Consider the following 16,447-nt stretch of genomic DNA (forward strand, 5'->3'; position numbering starts at 1 on the left):
AAGCGACCATTATCACAGTTACAGTGTAGTAAGCGACCACTATCATAGTTACAGTGTAGTAAGCGACCATTATCACAGTTACAGTGTAGTAAGGGACCACTATCATAGTTACAGTGTAGTAAGCGACCCCAATGGAAATAAGTAAAGGACCCTCCTGTTCTTCAAGTTTCTCCTACGTATGGACTGATGAAGCCACTGTGTGGCGAAACGTTTCCTCAATAAAGATACCCAAGAGTTGCACATGTGTCTAATTTATCAACATGTCGGTTCTCTGAACCATTCATCTACAGGAAATAAGTCACTGACTTTTTTGGGTTATCCTAGGTTCTCTACACATATGCTGCTATGTATGATAAGTCTATGTAACTGTATTTGTGTATACCTGAATAAACTTACTTACTTACTTACTAACTTACTTACTAATCACAGTTACAGTGTAGTAAGCGACCACTATCATAGTGTAGTAAGCGACCACTATCATAGTGTAGTAAGCGACCACTATCATAGTGTAGTAAGCGACCATTATCACAGTCACAGTGTAGTAAGCGACCATTATCACAGTCACAGTGTAGTAAGCGACCAGTCAGTAAACACGTTGTTCCATGTTGCTGTTACGCGGGTTTATTGTTAAGAAAAGAAGCTTTATATATATATATTCTCTACATTATCCGGATACAGTTTTTTCCTGTATATAAGGTCAGTTCTTTTTAACTCTGCATCTGGCTTCAAAAAGTTTTAGAAAATGGAGAAGAGATTAATAATGCGGATATCAGTGTAGTTTTACCATATTTTGGCGCCTCAAACCCCAAAAAGAAGTTATTTTTTAGTTATTTATGAAATGTTAAGTGAACCCGAGAAGATAGAGTTGGTGTTCACACTTTCATTATACTTAGTCAGCTTAAGTGAGCAAAATAAATATAAAACATGAAGACCGGAGCTGTATCCAGCGTGGGTATAACTTATTATTATACAAATAACCCTCATGTAGAACTTAGGACGACGTTTCTGCCCAACATGGATCATTGACTGGTTAATGGCCTAAGATGAATCGAAACGTCGTCATAAGTTTCTGATATATGCAGGTTATAGTGGCTTCTATAACATAGCTGAACCACTTGCCAAGAAACTTCTTCATCGCTATCCCACATAAGAACACTGTAGAAGGTCTGCTCACAAACTTGTCCAGTCTCCTTTCCAAGCTACCCAAGTATCTACAACCAGACTCGGTACATCATCAGATGCAGCATTCTTCACCTGACCTCAGCCGTATAAATACTCGCGTGGTAGTTCTGTTTGTGACTTGAAAAAGCCCACTGTGTGGGCGAAACGTAGTCAATAAAGGATCACATTATACTGCATTTGTGTTTATATTGCCAGGTTATTTGTGCATTGTTCCAGTCATGGTGTTGTGTCTTGTTATTCTCGACTATTATTATACCTGGTGGTGCTGGGCACCACTTATGTAAGTTTAAGTACACGTACACAAGTACAATTAACTAGTAACATGTGTAAATTACCTAGGATAACCCCAAAAAAGGTCAAAATTACTTAATTTCCATTGGGGTCTTTGAGGGAAGTTCCTTGATGGTGAGAGTAAGACACTTGTGCAACATCTGGGTATCTTTATTGTAGACGTTTCGCCATCCAGTGGCTTTATCAATACAAATTCTAGGACATAACTTGAAGACAGTAGAACTATGTACAGAAGATGAGGTAATCAGTCCCTCAACCTAGGAGTAGGTGCGAACAGCACCATAGTCGTGGAGATTCTGAAGCAGAAGAAAGAATGAGAGTAAGACACATGTGCAACATCTGGGTATCTTTATTGTAGACGTTTCGCCATCCAGTGGCTTTATCAATACAAATTCTAGGACATAACTTGAAGACAGTAGAACTATGTACAGAAGATGAGGTAATCAGTCCCTCAACCTAGGAGTAGGTGCGAACAGCACCACAGTCGTGGAGATTCTGAAGCAGAAGAAAGAATCCTGGCGCTTATATAGTAACGTCAGGTGAAGCAGACGAGGGCAAATTCACTGGCAGGCGGGATTCCCCAGTGGAAGTAGGTCCTTCCCAAAGAGATGGGTTAGTAGTAGTAGTAGTAGTTGTCGTAGTCGTGAAGGTTATGTACATGTCCTCAGAATTAAGATTCCATGATGTTGCAGTGTCTGACAAGTTGTGTATGAATGGTATATAATACCGACAAGATGAGAGTAAGACACATGTGCAACATCTGGGTATCTTTATTGTAGACGTTTCGCCATCCAGTGGCTTTATCAATACAAATTCTAGGACATAACTTGAAGACAGTAGAACTATGTACAGAAGATGAGGTAATCAGTCCCTCAACCTAGGAGTAGGTGCGAACAGCACCACAGTCGTGGAGATTCTGAAGCAGAAGAAAGAATCCTGGCGCTTATATAGTAACGTCAGGTGAAGCAGACGAGGGCAAATTCACTGGCAGGCGGGATTCCCCAGTGGAAGTAGGTCCTTCCCAAAGAGATGGGTTAGTAGTAGTAGTAGTAGTTGTCGTAGTCGTGAAGGTTATGTACATGTCCTCAGAATTAAGATTCCATGATGTTGCAGTGTCTGACAAGTTGTGTATGAATGGTATATAATACCGACAAGATGAGAGTAAGACACATGTGCAACATCTGGGTATCTTTATTGTAGACGTTTCGCCATCCAGTGGCTTTATCAATACAAATTCTAGGACATAACTTGAAGACAGTAGAACTATGTACAGAAGATGAGGTAATCAGTCCCTCAACCTAGGAGTAGGTGCGAACAGCACCACAGTCGTGGAGATTCTGAAGCAGAAGAAAGAATCCCCAGTGGAAGTAGGTCCTTCCCAAAGAGATGGGTTAGTTGTAGTGGTAGTTGTCGTAGTCGTGAAGGTTATGTACAGAATTAAGATTCCATGATGTTGCAGTGTCTGACAAGTTGTGTACGAATGGTATATAATACCATTCGTGACTGATTACCTCATCTTCTGTACATAGTTCTACTGTCTTCAAGTTATGTCCTAGAATTTGTATTGATAAAGCCACTGGATGGCGAAACGTCTACAATAAAGATACCCAGATGTTGCACAAGTGTCTTACTCTCATCTTGTCGGTATTATATACCATTCGTACACTTCCTTGATGGTGTTTTGAGGCTCTTGATCCAAGCAACTGGATTTTTCCTTCCATTCCTCAGACTGACCCTGAATACCTCATTTTCCAAGTGCTATGTATGATCCGTTTTGGTTTAGCATTTGCTCCTGATTAAAGTGAGTCAAGCAACACTTAGTTCTTCCTGGTTCTTGCATAACGAGCTGCATCAACGAGGTTATTAGTATATCTTTATATTAAGTCATGTGCCTGATTGAATGTAAACGAAAATGTGCTGATACCAATGGCAGAATAAACTTAAGTAATGTTGTAATATTGTAAGTTGTGTTAGAGGGGTTCATTAGGTTGGGTTGCTTTCTTTTTACCATTTGCATTACAAAATAACTGTAAAACTTAATAGTATACAGTTTAAACTAAAATTTTTGGCCAAAATCCACCAAGAACCTGTTGTATACTTATACCCTAGAAACCTAGGATAATCCAAATAAGGCATTGGAAATAAGTCACTCTGTCTGACTTTTTTGGGTTATCCCAGGTTCTCTACACATATGCTGCTATGTATAATAATTTATGTAACTGTATTTATATATACCTGAATAAACTTACAAGCAGTGTAACTAATTTTCAATGTGGTCCTTAGGTTCTCTTCCCCAGGATGCCACCCTCAATGCTGTACTAACACTTGCAGGCCTAGTGCTTCCCCCTGATTACACAGATAATAACAGTAGCATTCTGCAAAGTAAGCATTGCTTGCATGATGGGGCATAGCTACCAGAGACCTCTTGATGTACAGGTAATAAATTGCTTATCACTAATAGTTTATTATTTTTATAATTTATGCTAAAACATTTCTAATATTTTACTTTTAGTTACAGACTACTCAATCATGTCATTAACGCCAGTTCTGGAGAAATCACCCATGGTATCTGCATCCAATAAACGACTGCTTATCACCACGCCAATTCTGAAGAAATCTCCCATGGTGTCTTCTGCACGTAAACGAGTACTGTTCGCCAACCAGGAAACTGCTCGCTCAGTAATTTTGAAATACAGAGAATCTGGCAATCCCTCACATTTTACTAATGTGTTTAAGGATTTGTCAGTGTCAGGGTCCCATAGTGATCTTTTATTATGGCTATCCCAGATGACTGAATGTGTCTCACTCTTAGACAGAAAAGCAGATAACATTGTTTTAGAATTTTTGGTAAGCATTTGTTCCTTTCATTATTATTTGTATTAGTATTATGATTAATCAGTCCTGGAAACAGATAAGTACAGTGTCTACACTTTAAAGGAGGGGTGTTGTGTCACTTTGGATGGTTATTTAAATTGTTTGCATGCTTCTGGCAAGAGCTGTTGAATGATGGTGAATGTGTTTGTTTCTGGGTCACCCTATCTTGGTGGGAGATAGCCTGTGTTAATAATGTGTAATATAAATGTATATAACTATATGTACTCCCCACTGCCCTTACCGACTCTGCTTCCTGCATTCTTTCCACACTTGCTGATCTCTAATCTGACATATTACATCTTTAGTACATCCTTCCCTGCAGCACTGTATGACCCTTACAGGTTTAGGTCTTAGTTTTGATTGTAATAATAATAATTATACGTATCCTTGGTAGTAGGTTGGTAGACAGCAACCACCTGGGGAGGTACTGCTGTCCTGCCGAGTGTGTGTGAAACTGAGACTTGTAATTATTTTACATGATGGTCAGATTGATTGCTGGTGTGTCTTTTTCCTCTCTCATAAACACGTGGGATAACAGGTATATCTTGCTACTTACACTCAGGTCACACTACACGTGCAACATGCATATATATTTACACACCCATCTGGGCTTTCTTCTATATTCTTAACATCTCTTGTTCTTCTTTATTTCCTCTTATCTCCATGGGGGAAGTGGAAATAAATCTTCTCCGTAAGCCATGCTTATCATAAGGGGTGACTAAAAGCTGAGAGCAAGGGGCTAGTAACCCCTTTTCCTGTAGAAATTACTATATTTAAAAAGAAAGACTATATAAATCAATGGCTGCTCTGCCAAGGCAGTGACCCAAAGAAGAAAACACACACTCCAACATTCACTGAATTGTACGCTTTTGAGAAGTGTGCTGACATAGCAGTCAGATTACCTGTCTGACTACAACATCCCCACCCCTCCTTCAGAGTGCAGGCACTGCCCTGCCTACCTCCAGAACTCAAGTTTGGTTAACTGGTCTCCCTGAATCCCTTCATACATTACCCCTGCTTACACTCCAACAGCACATTCATTAAAAATCACTTGTCTCTGTTCACTCCTAACTAACATGCTTGCATAAGCTTATTGGATTCTCAAGCCCCTTTTAACCCTTCCTCACCTCTGAATTATATTCTTCGTCACTCCATTTTGCCTTTTAATTTTGACACTTCATACTCTGCATAATATTCACTCCACACGTTGCTCTAAAACATGACTTCTTTGCTGCCTCTAACCTCTTTTCTTGCTGCAGCATTCAAATACCATGCCTCGCACCCATATAAGTGTTGTTACCATTATACTCTGGTACATTTCCTATTTTGCCCTCATAGATAAACTACTTTCTTTCCACAGATACTTGGACACTCCACCCAACTTTTTCCCTGTCTCTTATCCTATGGTTCACCTCATCTTTCATAGACCAATCTGCTGCCATGTTCACTCCCAGATATCTAAATACATCCACTTTTTTCACATGCACACAAGCAAGCATGTGCGTGTGTGTGTGTGTGCACACACAAATATTCTGTACAGTGGAACCTCAAAAATCGAACGTATCACATATCGAACGTTTTGAAAATAGGACCATTTTTTTGGACAAACTGTGTCCCTATTATCGAACGCGCCCCTATTTTCGGACCGCTGGGTACAGGACCTGTCTGCCGCCCGCTCTGTCCGTGTCCCCGCGCAGGCGCCGTGAGCAGTCTAGCTTTGTTTATGCTTGAGTGAACACTAACCTGCGCTCTCATTCACGCATTTTACGATTATTTTGTTGTGTTTAGTGCTTGTGGGACTGTGAAATAAGCTGCCATGGGCCCAAAGAAACTTGCTAGTTGTACCCCTATGGTAAAGAAAGTGAGAAACACCATAGATGTGAAGAAGGAAATAATACAGAAGTATGAGAGTGGTGTGAGACTTGTTGAGCTTGCCAGGATGTATGGGAAAAACAAGTCGACCATCGGTTCTATCCTGTCAAAGAAAGAACAAATCAAGGAAGCTGATGTTGCGAAAGGTGTTAATATAGGGAGTGGATGAGGTGCCTTCTTCAAAGATTAAGGAGATTCGTGCCAAGTGGAATGATGTCCAAATGTTTGTGCAGAAGTACCACCCTGAGCAAGCTGAAACAAGCCATCTTTGCAGCAAGTTCAGTGACAGAACCATGTCCCATTTTAGGGAAATGTTAAAGAGGTGCCAGAAACAGAGGACTGTGGACAGTTATTTTGTGAGACAGGGGTCCAGTGACTCTCAAGCTGGTCCTAGTAGCATTAAAAGACAGAGAAGGGAAGTAACCCCAGAGAGGGCTTTACCTGAAGTCCTCATGGAGGGGGATTCTCCTTCCAAACACTAACCCCAACTCCCTCTCTCCTCCTCCCTATCTTCCAGATGCCATCACCAATCTTCAATAAAGGTAAGTAAAAATGTTATTTTAGATGTATTACTATACATAATCAACCCCTTCAGGTTCCAAGGCCCAAATCTGAAGTGGTGCCCCAGTGTCCAAGAATTTTCAAAAAAAAATTTTGTTATTTTTTCTTATGAAATGGTAGAGAATCTTTTTGTGAAGGTAATAAAAGAAAAAGTACGAAATTTCATGGGAAATTGACGACATTATGCTCGCGAATTTTGATGTGTCAGCGATATTTACGAATTGGCGATTTTGCCGACTTTGACTCCCATTTTAGGCCAATTACATTACTCCGGTCAACCAAATTCTTAGCTATTTCACTAGTATTACTTCTATTCTATCGATTGAGCACAAGAAATTGCCAAGTCAACTCTTTCAACTACAAATTGAAGTGATCGGAAATTGTTAATTTGGCCAATTTAACACAAAGTTCAAAATATTCCAATTTCAAAATAGGGTCCAGAATAAACAATGTAGGTATTCCTGGAACTAAACTAACATTTCCTCTGTTCATTAGTTACGTTTTGAGGCTTTACAAATAAATTCCATTTTGATTTTTTATTCACATAATGAATTTTTATTCACACCAAAAAGTAGAAGATTTACTGTTATGCAATACTGTAATAATTGTATAAATATCATCACCATATTTGTGAATGCATATTAGACCCACCAGTTGGCGTGTATTAGACGTGTGAGGTCGTTTGTTTACTCTTGAATATCGGCAAAAATTTAACATTTCTGCTAATTTGAGCTCAGTTTCAAGCCATTTCCAGTGCTAAAACCAATCAAAGTCATCTCTATTTCTGTAATATGTCTTCCATTCTATCAAATGAGACCAAGAAATCGCAAATACAACTATAAAAAACATAAGAAAAAACACTGCAAAGTCGCTGTTTTAATCGAAAAATCATGATTTCAGTTTTTTCTCTTATTATACACAGTGTGCTGCAGGATCTGTTTTATGTGGTGCACACATACCACATAGCTGTATTCTCTCATATCTAGGCCCAAATGTACCACTCACAGTTTATCAGAGTGAGCTGAGCTCATGACGTAGATCTACGGTTTGGACCCTGAACGTAAAGCCGTAGATCTACGGGACGGACCCTGAAAGGGTTAAAAACTATGGTATTTGTTGTATGTAAAACTGTAATTAATCTCTATAAAATGCATTTTTTGTGTGAATATTTTTGGGTTTCTGTAATGGATTAATTGTATTTCTATTATTTCTTATGGGAAATATTGCTTCGAATTTCAGACTTTTCGAATTTAGAACTAGCTCCCGGAACAGATTAAGTTCGATTTTTGAGGTTCCACTATACTTATACTGGATAAACAACGTAAGTAGGAGTGTTAAGATGAATTCCATCAGGTGAAGAATGCACTGACTTGTTCCCCTGTACCAGCATTTCTGCATTATGTTTGTAAACAGAGCTATATGACCCTTGTGGGTTTAGCACTTAATTCTGATTTTAATAATTATTATGTTTGTATAAGGTATAAAAATTTTGAACTGTAATGTATCATAACGAATTTGTATTTCTTGGCAGAAAATTCCTTTTTATAAATCTGAAGAGCTTGCATCTGCTGCCGAGAACTTCTTCATCACCTTAGTGACTGCTCACAATTACTATGCTTACCTTGTCCTCGAGCAGCTCTTTACGTTCTTAATACCAGGTAGGCTTTATTTTACTTAGTGTATTGGCATGGAATATACAGCATAGCTGATAAAAAGAAGATAAATTTGCAGTGATTAATGTGTTAAAAAAGTTGTGTATATATTTTATAATGCAGCAGGTTCATGTGTGTTGCTACCTACGATGGGCTGAGGTGCATTTTCTAGGATGGTTTTTATGGTTTTATTGGCTGTTTCTTGGTATCATTTGATAGAATGTAAGAAAAACTACTGAAATAGAGATGGAAAAAAGTCACTGTCTGACTTTTTTGGGTTATCCTAGGTAATCTACACATATGTTGCTAGGAATGATAATTTATCAGCTGTATTTGTGTACCTGTACCCAAATAAACTTCTGAAACCGGAAGTAACTTGAAATTGGCCTCAAAATACATAGTGGAAATATTCAGTTTTTACCGATGTTCCTGAGGACGGGTAAGGCCTCCCCCGGCACCCTTGGTCTGTTTTATGGGTTTTTACTAAGAACATACGAATGGAGGAACACTGCAGAAGGCCTACTGGCCCATACAAGGCAGGTCCTCATCAAAACCACCCCTACCCAAAACTACCCAAGAATTTACTCCCGTACCCAATGACACTAATCAAACCCAGCCCCTCCCACTCATATTTGTCCAATCTCTTTTTAAAGCTACCCAAGGCCCTAGCCTCGATCACCCTACTCAGAAGACCATTCCACGCATCCATCACTCTGTTCAAAAACCAGTATTTACCTATGTCCTTTCTAAATCTTTATCCAACTTAAATCCATTATTTCTGGTTCTTTCCTGGTTCGAAACCCTCAGTACAGTGGACCCCTGGTATTCGATGCATTATATCGCAAAAAATTTTCCTCGGTATTCGATTGAAAACCCGGTATTCGATACGATTCGTACGAGACCTGTCCACATGTGGCCTGAACTTCCCCTTGTGTGCCAGTGTTTACAAGCCAGCCAGTGTGCGCGCATCTAAGGATGGTTTAGAAAGACACGTAAGCAAACACTATAACATATTTATTAGAAAACGTTTCGGTCCTGGGACCTTGATCACTTCTAACATACAGAGGTAGAAAGACATTATATATATAGGCGGAGAGTGAGATGTGACGCACGTGACCTGAGGAATGTCATAAGAACATAAGAATGGAGGAACACTGTAGAAGGCCTACTGGCCCATGCGAGGCAGGTCCTTATCAAAACAACCTCTACCTATGATGAGGACGGGTAGACGATGAAATCATGTGACTCCCGTGTTGTTGGGTTGGTGCTGCTTAAGTATCATGTATGCCAATGTTTTTGGCATATATATATAATGTCTTTCTACCTCTGTATGTTAGAAGTGATCAAGGTCCCAGGACCGAAACGTTTTCTAATAAATATGTTATAGTGTTTGCTTACGTGTCTTTCTAAACCAACTTGTCGGTATTTATTACCAAGGTTTATAGCATCTAAGGATACATTCGGTACATTCCATATTATCCATATTATCACTGTGTTTGGTGCTTGTTTCTGCAAAATAAGTCACCATGGGCCCCAAGAAAGCTTCTAGTGCCAACCCTGTGGTAAAAAGGGTGAGAATTAGTATGGAAATTAAGAAAGATTTTGAAGGGTTTGGGGCTAACCCTGAGAAGCCTATACCAGTTGTGGAATACATTGTGCCTACTTCAAAAATTAAGGAAATGTGTGCACAGTGGGTTGAAGTGCAAACCTTTATGGATGAAAATCACCCTAACACAGCTATTACAATGACAATGTTGTAGCCTATTTTAGACAAATCGTAAAGGAACGGGAGGTACAGAGCTCTATGGACAGATTTGTTGTGCGACAGAGGTCCAGTGACTCTCAAGCTGGTCCTAGTGGCATTAAAAGAAGAAGGGAAGTAACCCTGGAAAAGGACTTGCTACCTCAAGTCCTAATGGAAGGGGATTCCCCTTCTAAACACTAACACCTCTCCCCTCCTTCCATCCCATCAATCATCACCAGACCTTCATTAAAGGTAAGTGTCAATTATTTTATTGTTATTGTAATTATTCTATTGCATTAAACTTATATTTCATGTAGTAAAATTTTTTTTTTTCATACTTTTGGGTGTCTTGCATGGATTAATTTGATTTTCATTATTTCTTATGAGGAAAATTGATATTTCGATATTATCGGTATTCGACGAGCTCTCAGGAACGGATTAATATCGAATACCGGGGGTCCACTGTACTTCATTAATATCACCTTTGTTTCTTCCCATCATCCACTTATACACCTCAATGATATCTCCCCTCATTCTGTGTCTCTCCAGAGAGTGGGGATTCAAGGCTCTAAGTCTGTCTTCATGTGGGCAATTCCTTATACAGTAAATCATTTTAGTCATTCTTCTTTGTATGTTCTCTAGTGAGTCTATATCCATCCTGTAGTAAGGAGACCAAAACTGAGTGGCATAATCCATATGAGGCCTCACTAGTGACGTATAGAGCTGTAAAATAACTTTTGGACTTCTGTTACTTACACTTCTTGAAATAAATCCCAGTAATCTGTTAGCCTTATTCCACACACTTAGGCACTGCTGTCTTGGCTTTAGATTTCTACTTACCATGACTCCCAAGTCTTTTTCACATACTGTATGATCAAGCTCTACTTCACCTAGTTTATAACTTCAAGGGTAATTTTCATTACCAAGGACTAGTACCTTACATTTATCCACAATGAACTTTATCTGCCATTTTTCAGACCAAGATGTTAATTTGTCCAAATCCTCCTGGAGTTTATTGATATCTCCTCAGAATGAATCATATGGCCTATTTTTGTATCATCAGCAAATTTGCTCATGTCACTTGTAATTCCTTCATGAAGGTCATTAATGTAAATTACGAATAAAAGAGGGCCTAAAACTGATCCTTGTGGAATGCCACTAGTGACTAATCCCCATTCAGATTTGACCCCATTAATGGAAACTCTCTGCTTTCTATTGGTAAGCCATGCCTATCCATGCTAGAACTTTTCCTCTTATACCATGAGCTGCCACCTTTCTTAAGAGTCTCTTGTGAGATACTCTATCGAATGCTTTACTGAATTCCAAATAGACAATATCATATTCTTTATTACTGTCTACTACCTCAAATGTTTTATTGAAGAACGTCAGTAAATTTGTCAGGCAGGAATGACCTCTCGTGAACCCATGCTGAGATTCATTAATCAAATTATGCTCTTCAAGATGACTTCTAATAATATCAGCTATAATCGATTCCAACAATTTGCCTACTATAGACATCAGGCTCATTGGATGATAATTTGATGGAATGGACCTATCCCCTGATTTGAATATAGGAACTACATTAGCCATCTTCCACATCTCTGGCACAACACCTGTTAAGATGGACACATTAAACACGCTCGTTAATGGCAGACTAAGTTCCGTCTTGCATTCTTTAAGTACCATGGAAAACAACTCGTCAGGTCCCGGGGACTTATTTAACTTCAGTTTGTCTATTTGTTTGATGACCATGTCCCTCATGACAGTAATATTCGTTAATCTGAATTCTTCAGGAACTGAATAATTGTTAATTTCTGGAATCTCAGTAATGTCTTCTTGAGTAAAGACTGACAAAAAATAATCATTAAATAGAGAACACATTTCCAGTTCGTTCTCCGTCAACTGTCCACTCCCAATTTTCAGAGGTAGCAACTTTAATTTCATAGTCACATTTAGCTTTCCTAATCCCCTTTTTTACTTCTCTTTTTAACTGAACATATTGGTCAGTAAGGTTAATCTCTCCTCTTTTGATGCACCTATAAATTCCCCTTTTCTCTCCTAGTAAATGCTTTAGCCTCCTGTTAACCCATTTAGGGTCATTATTATTTGACCTAATATCTCTTTGGGGAATATATATGCTTTGAGCTCATTCTACATTATTAAGAAAAAATTCATAATCACAGATCCCTTGGTAATCGTAAGTATGATCATCAGTAAAATTATTAGCTAGAATACCCCAATCCAGATTAGACAGGTGTTCCCCAAGTCCATTATAATTGGCTGAACGAAAATCAGGGACTTTTACCGTATTATGATTATTCTCGTATTCCCAGCTAAAGTTAAAAGTGATGGATTTGTGATCACTAGCACCAAGCTCTTCAGCGATCTCCAGATTATTTATGAGTGTTTCCTTATTTGACAAGACTAGGTCGAGCAAACTATTACCTCTGGTAGGGTTTGTTACACACTGCTTCAGAAAACAGTCCTGAACTACTTCCATAAAGTCACTGGACTCCAGATTACTGATCAAAGAAGTCCAGTCAATTTGACTAAAGTTAAAATCCCCTATTATCACTACGTTATTGTGTCTAGATTCAATTAGGTCCGATTCAATTATTCCTGATTATATTTGTGAAATAGGCTAAATCTTTGATTTTCTAGTGTGATGCATTCAAAATGGAAGACAATATGATTATTGCACATAGTAAATGTTCTTTTAGTAGTACCTGGAATGTTTACATTGTTTGTTTTGGACTCTATTTTTAAATTGTAATTTTTTAATATTGTGTAAAATTGGCCAAATTATCAAATTCTGTGTACTTTGTAGGGTAGTTCTGATAATTGAGTGGGTGGTTTCTTATACTCACTGGATAGAATAGAAGACATACTAGCAAAGTAGCTGAGAATTTGGTTGAATGAAGCAATGGAATTGACTTGAAATAGGACTCATTCGGCAAAATTGACAATGTGTAAAATATGCCCAGACTGTTAACTTTGTGCCTGCAAGTTTTATATCAAATTTCATGTTTTTGGTGTCATTTTCTTCAGGAAAAGATTCTTTACCTTTCAGATTTTTTTTTAAATGTGGACGGAGTGGGCATTTTTAATTTCGAGGGTATGGACAGTGTAAGGTTTAATATGCTTGATCATATACCTCATTAGATGAATAATCACTGTTACAGCCTATGTCATCTGTCTGTGAATCCATATCTTCTTAATTTCTTTCTTTCAATAAACTGGCCATATCCCACCAAAGCAGGGTGGTCCAAAAAGAAAAACAAAAGTTTCTCTTTTTAACTCTAGTAATGTATACAGGAGAAGGGATTACTAGCCCCTTCCCCCTGGCATTTTAGTCGTCTCTTACAATATGCATGGCTTACAGAGGAAGAATTCTGTTCCACTTCCCCATGGAAATGAATCTACATATGTATGTGTATTTAGTATTAACTATATTGATCAAATGACTATGTTCAGATGGAATCAAATATTTGCATAGGATTTTGCTGTCATATTGATCTACTTGAAACTGAACTTGTTTAAACTTTTTATCTTGAAACATCTATAATTAAAGATGATGAGTACTACTATTTTCCAATTTGTCATTAACCATTTTGTCTTACTCAGATGTTGATGAGCAAGATAAATCACTCCTGGAAAAAGCAGGCTTCTTAAGTGAAGAGGAGAAGGCTTTCCATAAACAGATCTTGTCTTCTATTGTCTCCATCCACAATCATGTTCCCCTGTAAGTTAATAATTAGCATACATGTCTATTTTATTTGGAATTTAAAAGTTTTTTTATAATGGATAAAAGTTATTTCAAAATAGAGGCACTGTTTTGATTTTTTTAAAATTAATAAACTAATTCACTAATTTTCTCTCCACTCTTTTACCTCTTATTTCTTACTGACATTGTTTGCAGTTCTGACATTTGTAATTGGCATTAATAGTTGGGGGTTCGTATATGCAGATATGTATAGACATATCACTGTACTCTACTTGGCAGCCAAGTGAGGTGTACAATATACCTCTACATAGGCTCTTACTGACTGGCTTCACACTCATAATTCCTGAAGATGTCTTTTGGAAAGGCTAAAATGCCTAAAGATATAGATACAAGTTTTTTTTTTTAAACTTGGTCATTTTTGAAGAACAAAGCACATGTGCAATACCCAAGAATCTATCAACTTGTCAGTACAGCAGTACCTTGCATAGTATGATTAACCCTTTCAGGGTCCATGCTGTAGATCTACAGCTTTACGTTGAGGGTCCAAACCATAGATCTACGTCACGAGCTCAGCTCACTCTGATAAGCTGTGAGCGGTAAATTTGGGCCTAGATATGGGAGAATACATCTATGTGGTATGTGTGCACCACATAAAATAAATCCTGCAGCACACAGTGCATAATGAGAGAAAAAAACTGAGACCGTAATTTTTGACTAAAACAGCGACTTTGCAGTGTTTTTTCGTATGTTTTTTATAGTTGTATTTGCGATTTCTTGGTCTCATTTGATAGAATGGAAGAGATATTACAGAAATAGAGATGATTTTGATTGGTTTTAGTACTGAAAATGGCTTGAAACTGAGCTCAAAGTAGCAGAAATGTTAAATTTTTGCCGATGTTCAAGAGTAAACAAATGACCTCACATGTCTAATACACACCAGCTGGTGGGTCTAATATACGTTCACAAATGTGGTGATATTACTTATACAATTATTACAATATTGCATAACAGTAAATCTTCTATTTTTTGGTTTGAATAAAAATTCATTATGTTAATAAAAAATCAAAATGGAATTAATTTGTAAAGCCTGAAAGCGTAACTAATGAACAGAGGAAATGTTAGTTTAGTGCCAGGAATGCCTGCATTGTTTATTCTGGACCCTATTTTGTAATTGGAATATTTTGAACTTTGTATTAAATTGGCCAAATTACCAATTTCCGATCACTTTATTTTGTAGTTAAAACAGTTGACTTGACGATTTCTTGTGCTCAATCGATAGAATAGAAGTAATACTAGTGAAATAGCTAAGAATTTGGTCAATTGGAATAATGTGATTTGCCTAAAATGGGAGTCAAATTCGGCAAAATCGCCGATGCATAAATTACGCTGACACATCAAAATTCACGAGAGCATAATTTCATCAAGTTTCAATCATATTTTGTATTTTTTGTTTTATTACCTTCAGAAAAAGATTCTCTACCATTTCATAAGAAAAAATAACAAAATTATTTTTTGAAAATTCTTGGGCCCTGGTGCACACTTTGAAATTTGGCCTCTGGACCCTGACAAAGTTAATGAATGTCAAAAAACTGCCATACTGATCAAGGTGCTATTATAATGTGTCTTAGTGTAATGGGTTCCAACAATATGATTAAATGCATTGGATTGCAAAAATATTTAGCCATTTGCTTAGTACAAATCAGTGCACACGAAACTCTTGCACACATTTGCGAATAAAAAAATTACAAAAGAGAAAAACAAACAAATAATAGTAATAAAGATTTTCATTACAGCTGTAAATAAACAGTGTACCATATATGCAGTAAAGAAAAGGATCATTTTTATTTTGAAAAATAATAGTTGAATGTAGTTTTTGTAATGCCCACCTAACTCTAATGATTCATTCAGTGTTTGGATTTGCACTCATTATGAAGTCACCAGTGTCTTCTACTTTCGCAGTTAACAATGATAATTCATCCAATGTGAATTCTTCCGAGGGCAGTACAAATGTATGTACTCTTATTAAATAGTAAAATCAATAAACTTGAAAACATAAACATGAAAAAACTATCATAAATTAATATGCAATCCTGCACACGAAAATCACTCCATATGAAAGCAAAAGACACGGCAGGAGATGCAACATTCCCCCGATGAAAAGCAGGGGCGCCACAAGTACACTGAGAGACAACACAGTAAGTGTCCGGGGCCCGAGACTGTTCAATTGCCTCCCAGCATACATAAGGGGGATTATCAATAGACCCCTGGCTGTCTTCAACAAGGCACTGGACAGGCACCTAAAGTCAGTACCTGACCAATCGGGCTGTGGTTCGTACGTCAGCTTGCGTGCGGCCAGCAGTAACAGCCTGGCTGATCAGACCCTGATCCACCATGAGGCCTGGTCTCAGACTGGGCCGCGGGGGCATTGACCCCCGTAACCCTCTCCAGGTAATCTTAGCCATACACACATTCATTTGCATGCATCAAGACAGTGAGTAGAAAGAGAACACTGCCAGTCAGGTCCAGTTCACATATGTACTGTACGTG

At 38.0% G+C, this 16,447-nt stretch overlaps 1 protein-coding gene across 3 annotated transcripts in view; it reads left to right on the plus strand.

Annotated features, from left to right (window-relative positions):
* The first annotated feature begins 537 nt into the window (after nt 1-537).
* Nucleotides 538-16,447, plus strand: part of Tif-IA (RNA polymerase I-specific transcription initiation factor RRN3 homolog Tif-IA) — a 41,346-nt gene continuing 25,436 nt past the window's right edge. The window contains exons 1-5 of one of the 3 annotated variants that reach the window (XM_070100683.1): nt 543-696; nt 3,757-3,909; nt 4,019-4,320; nt 8,312-8,438; nt 13,801-13,918. In XM_070100683.1, coding sequence (XP_069956784.1) covers nt 4,036-4,320; nt 8,312-8,438; nt 13,801-13,918 — 530 coding nt within the window. In that variant the 5' untranslated portion in view covers nt 543-696; nt 3,757-3,909; nt 4,019-4,035. Of the gene's footprint in view, nt 697-3,756; nt 3,910-3,985; nt 4,321-8,311; nt 8,439-13,800; nt 13,919-16,447 lie in introns of all 3 variants that reach the window. The other 2 variants (XM_070100681.1, XM_070100684.1) reach the window with 2 other exon arrangements.

Source organism: Cherax quadricarinatus, chromosome 74 (genome assembly GCF_038502225.1).
Source record: "Cherax quadricarinatus isolate ZL_2023a chromosome 74, ASM3850222v1, whole genome shotgun sequence".
NCBI lineage: Eukaryota > Metazoa > Arthropoda > Malacostraca > Decapoda > Parastacidae > Cherax > Cherax quadricarinatus.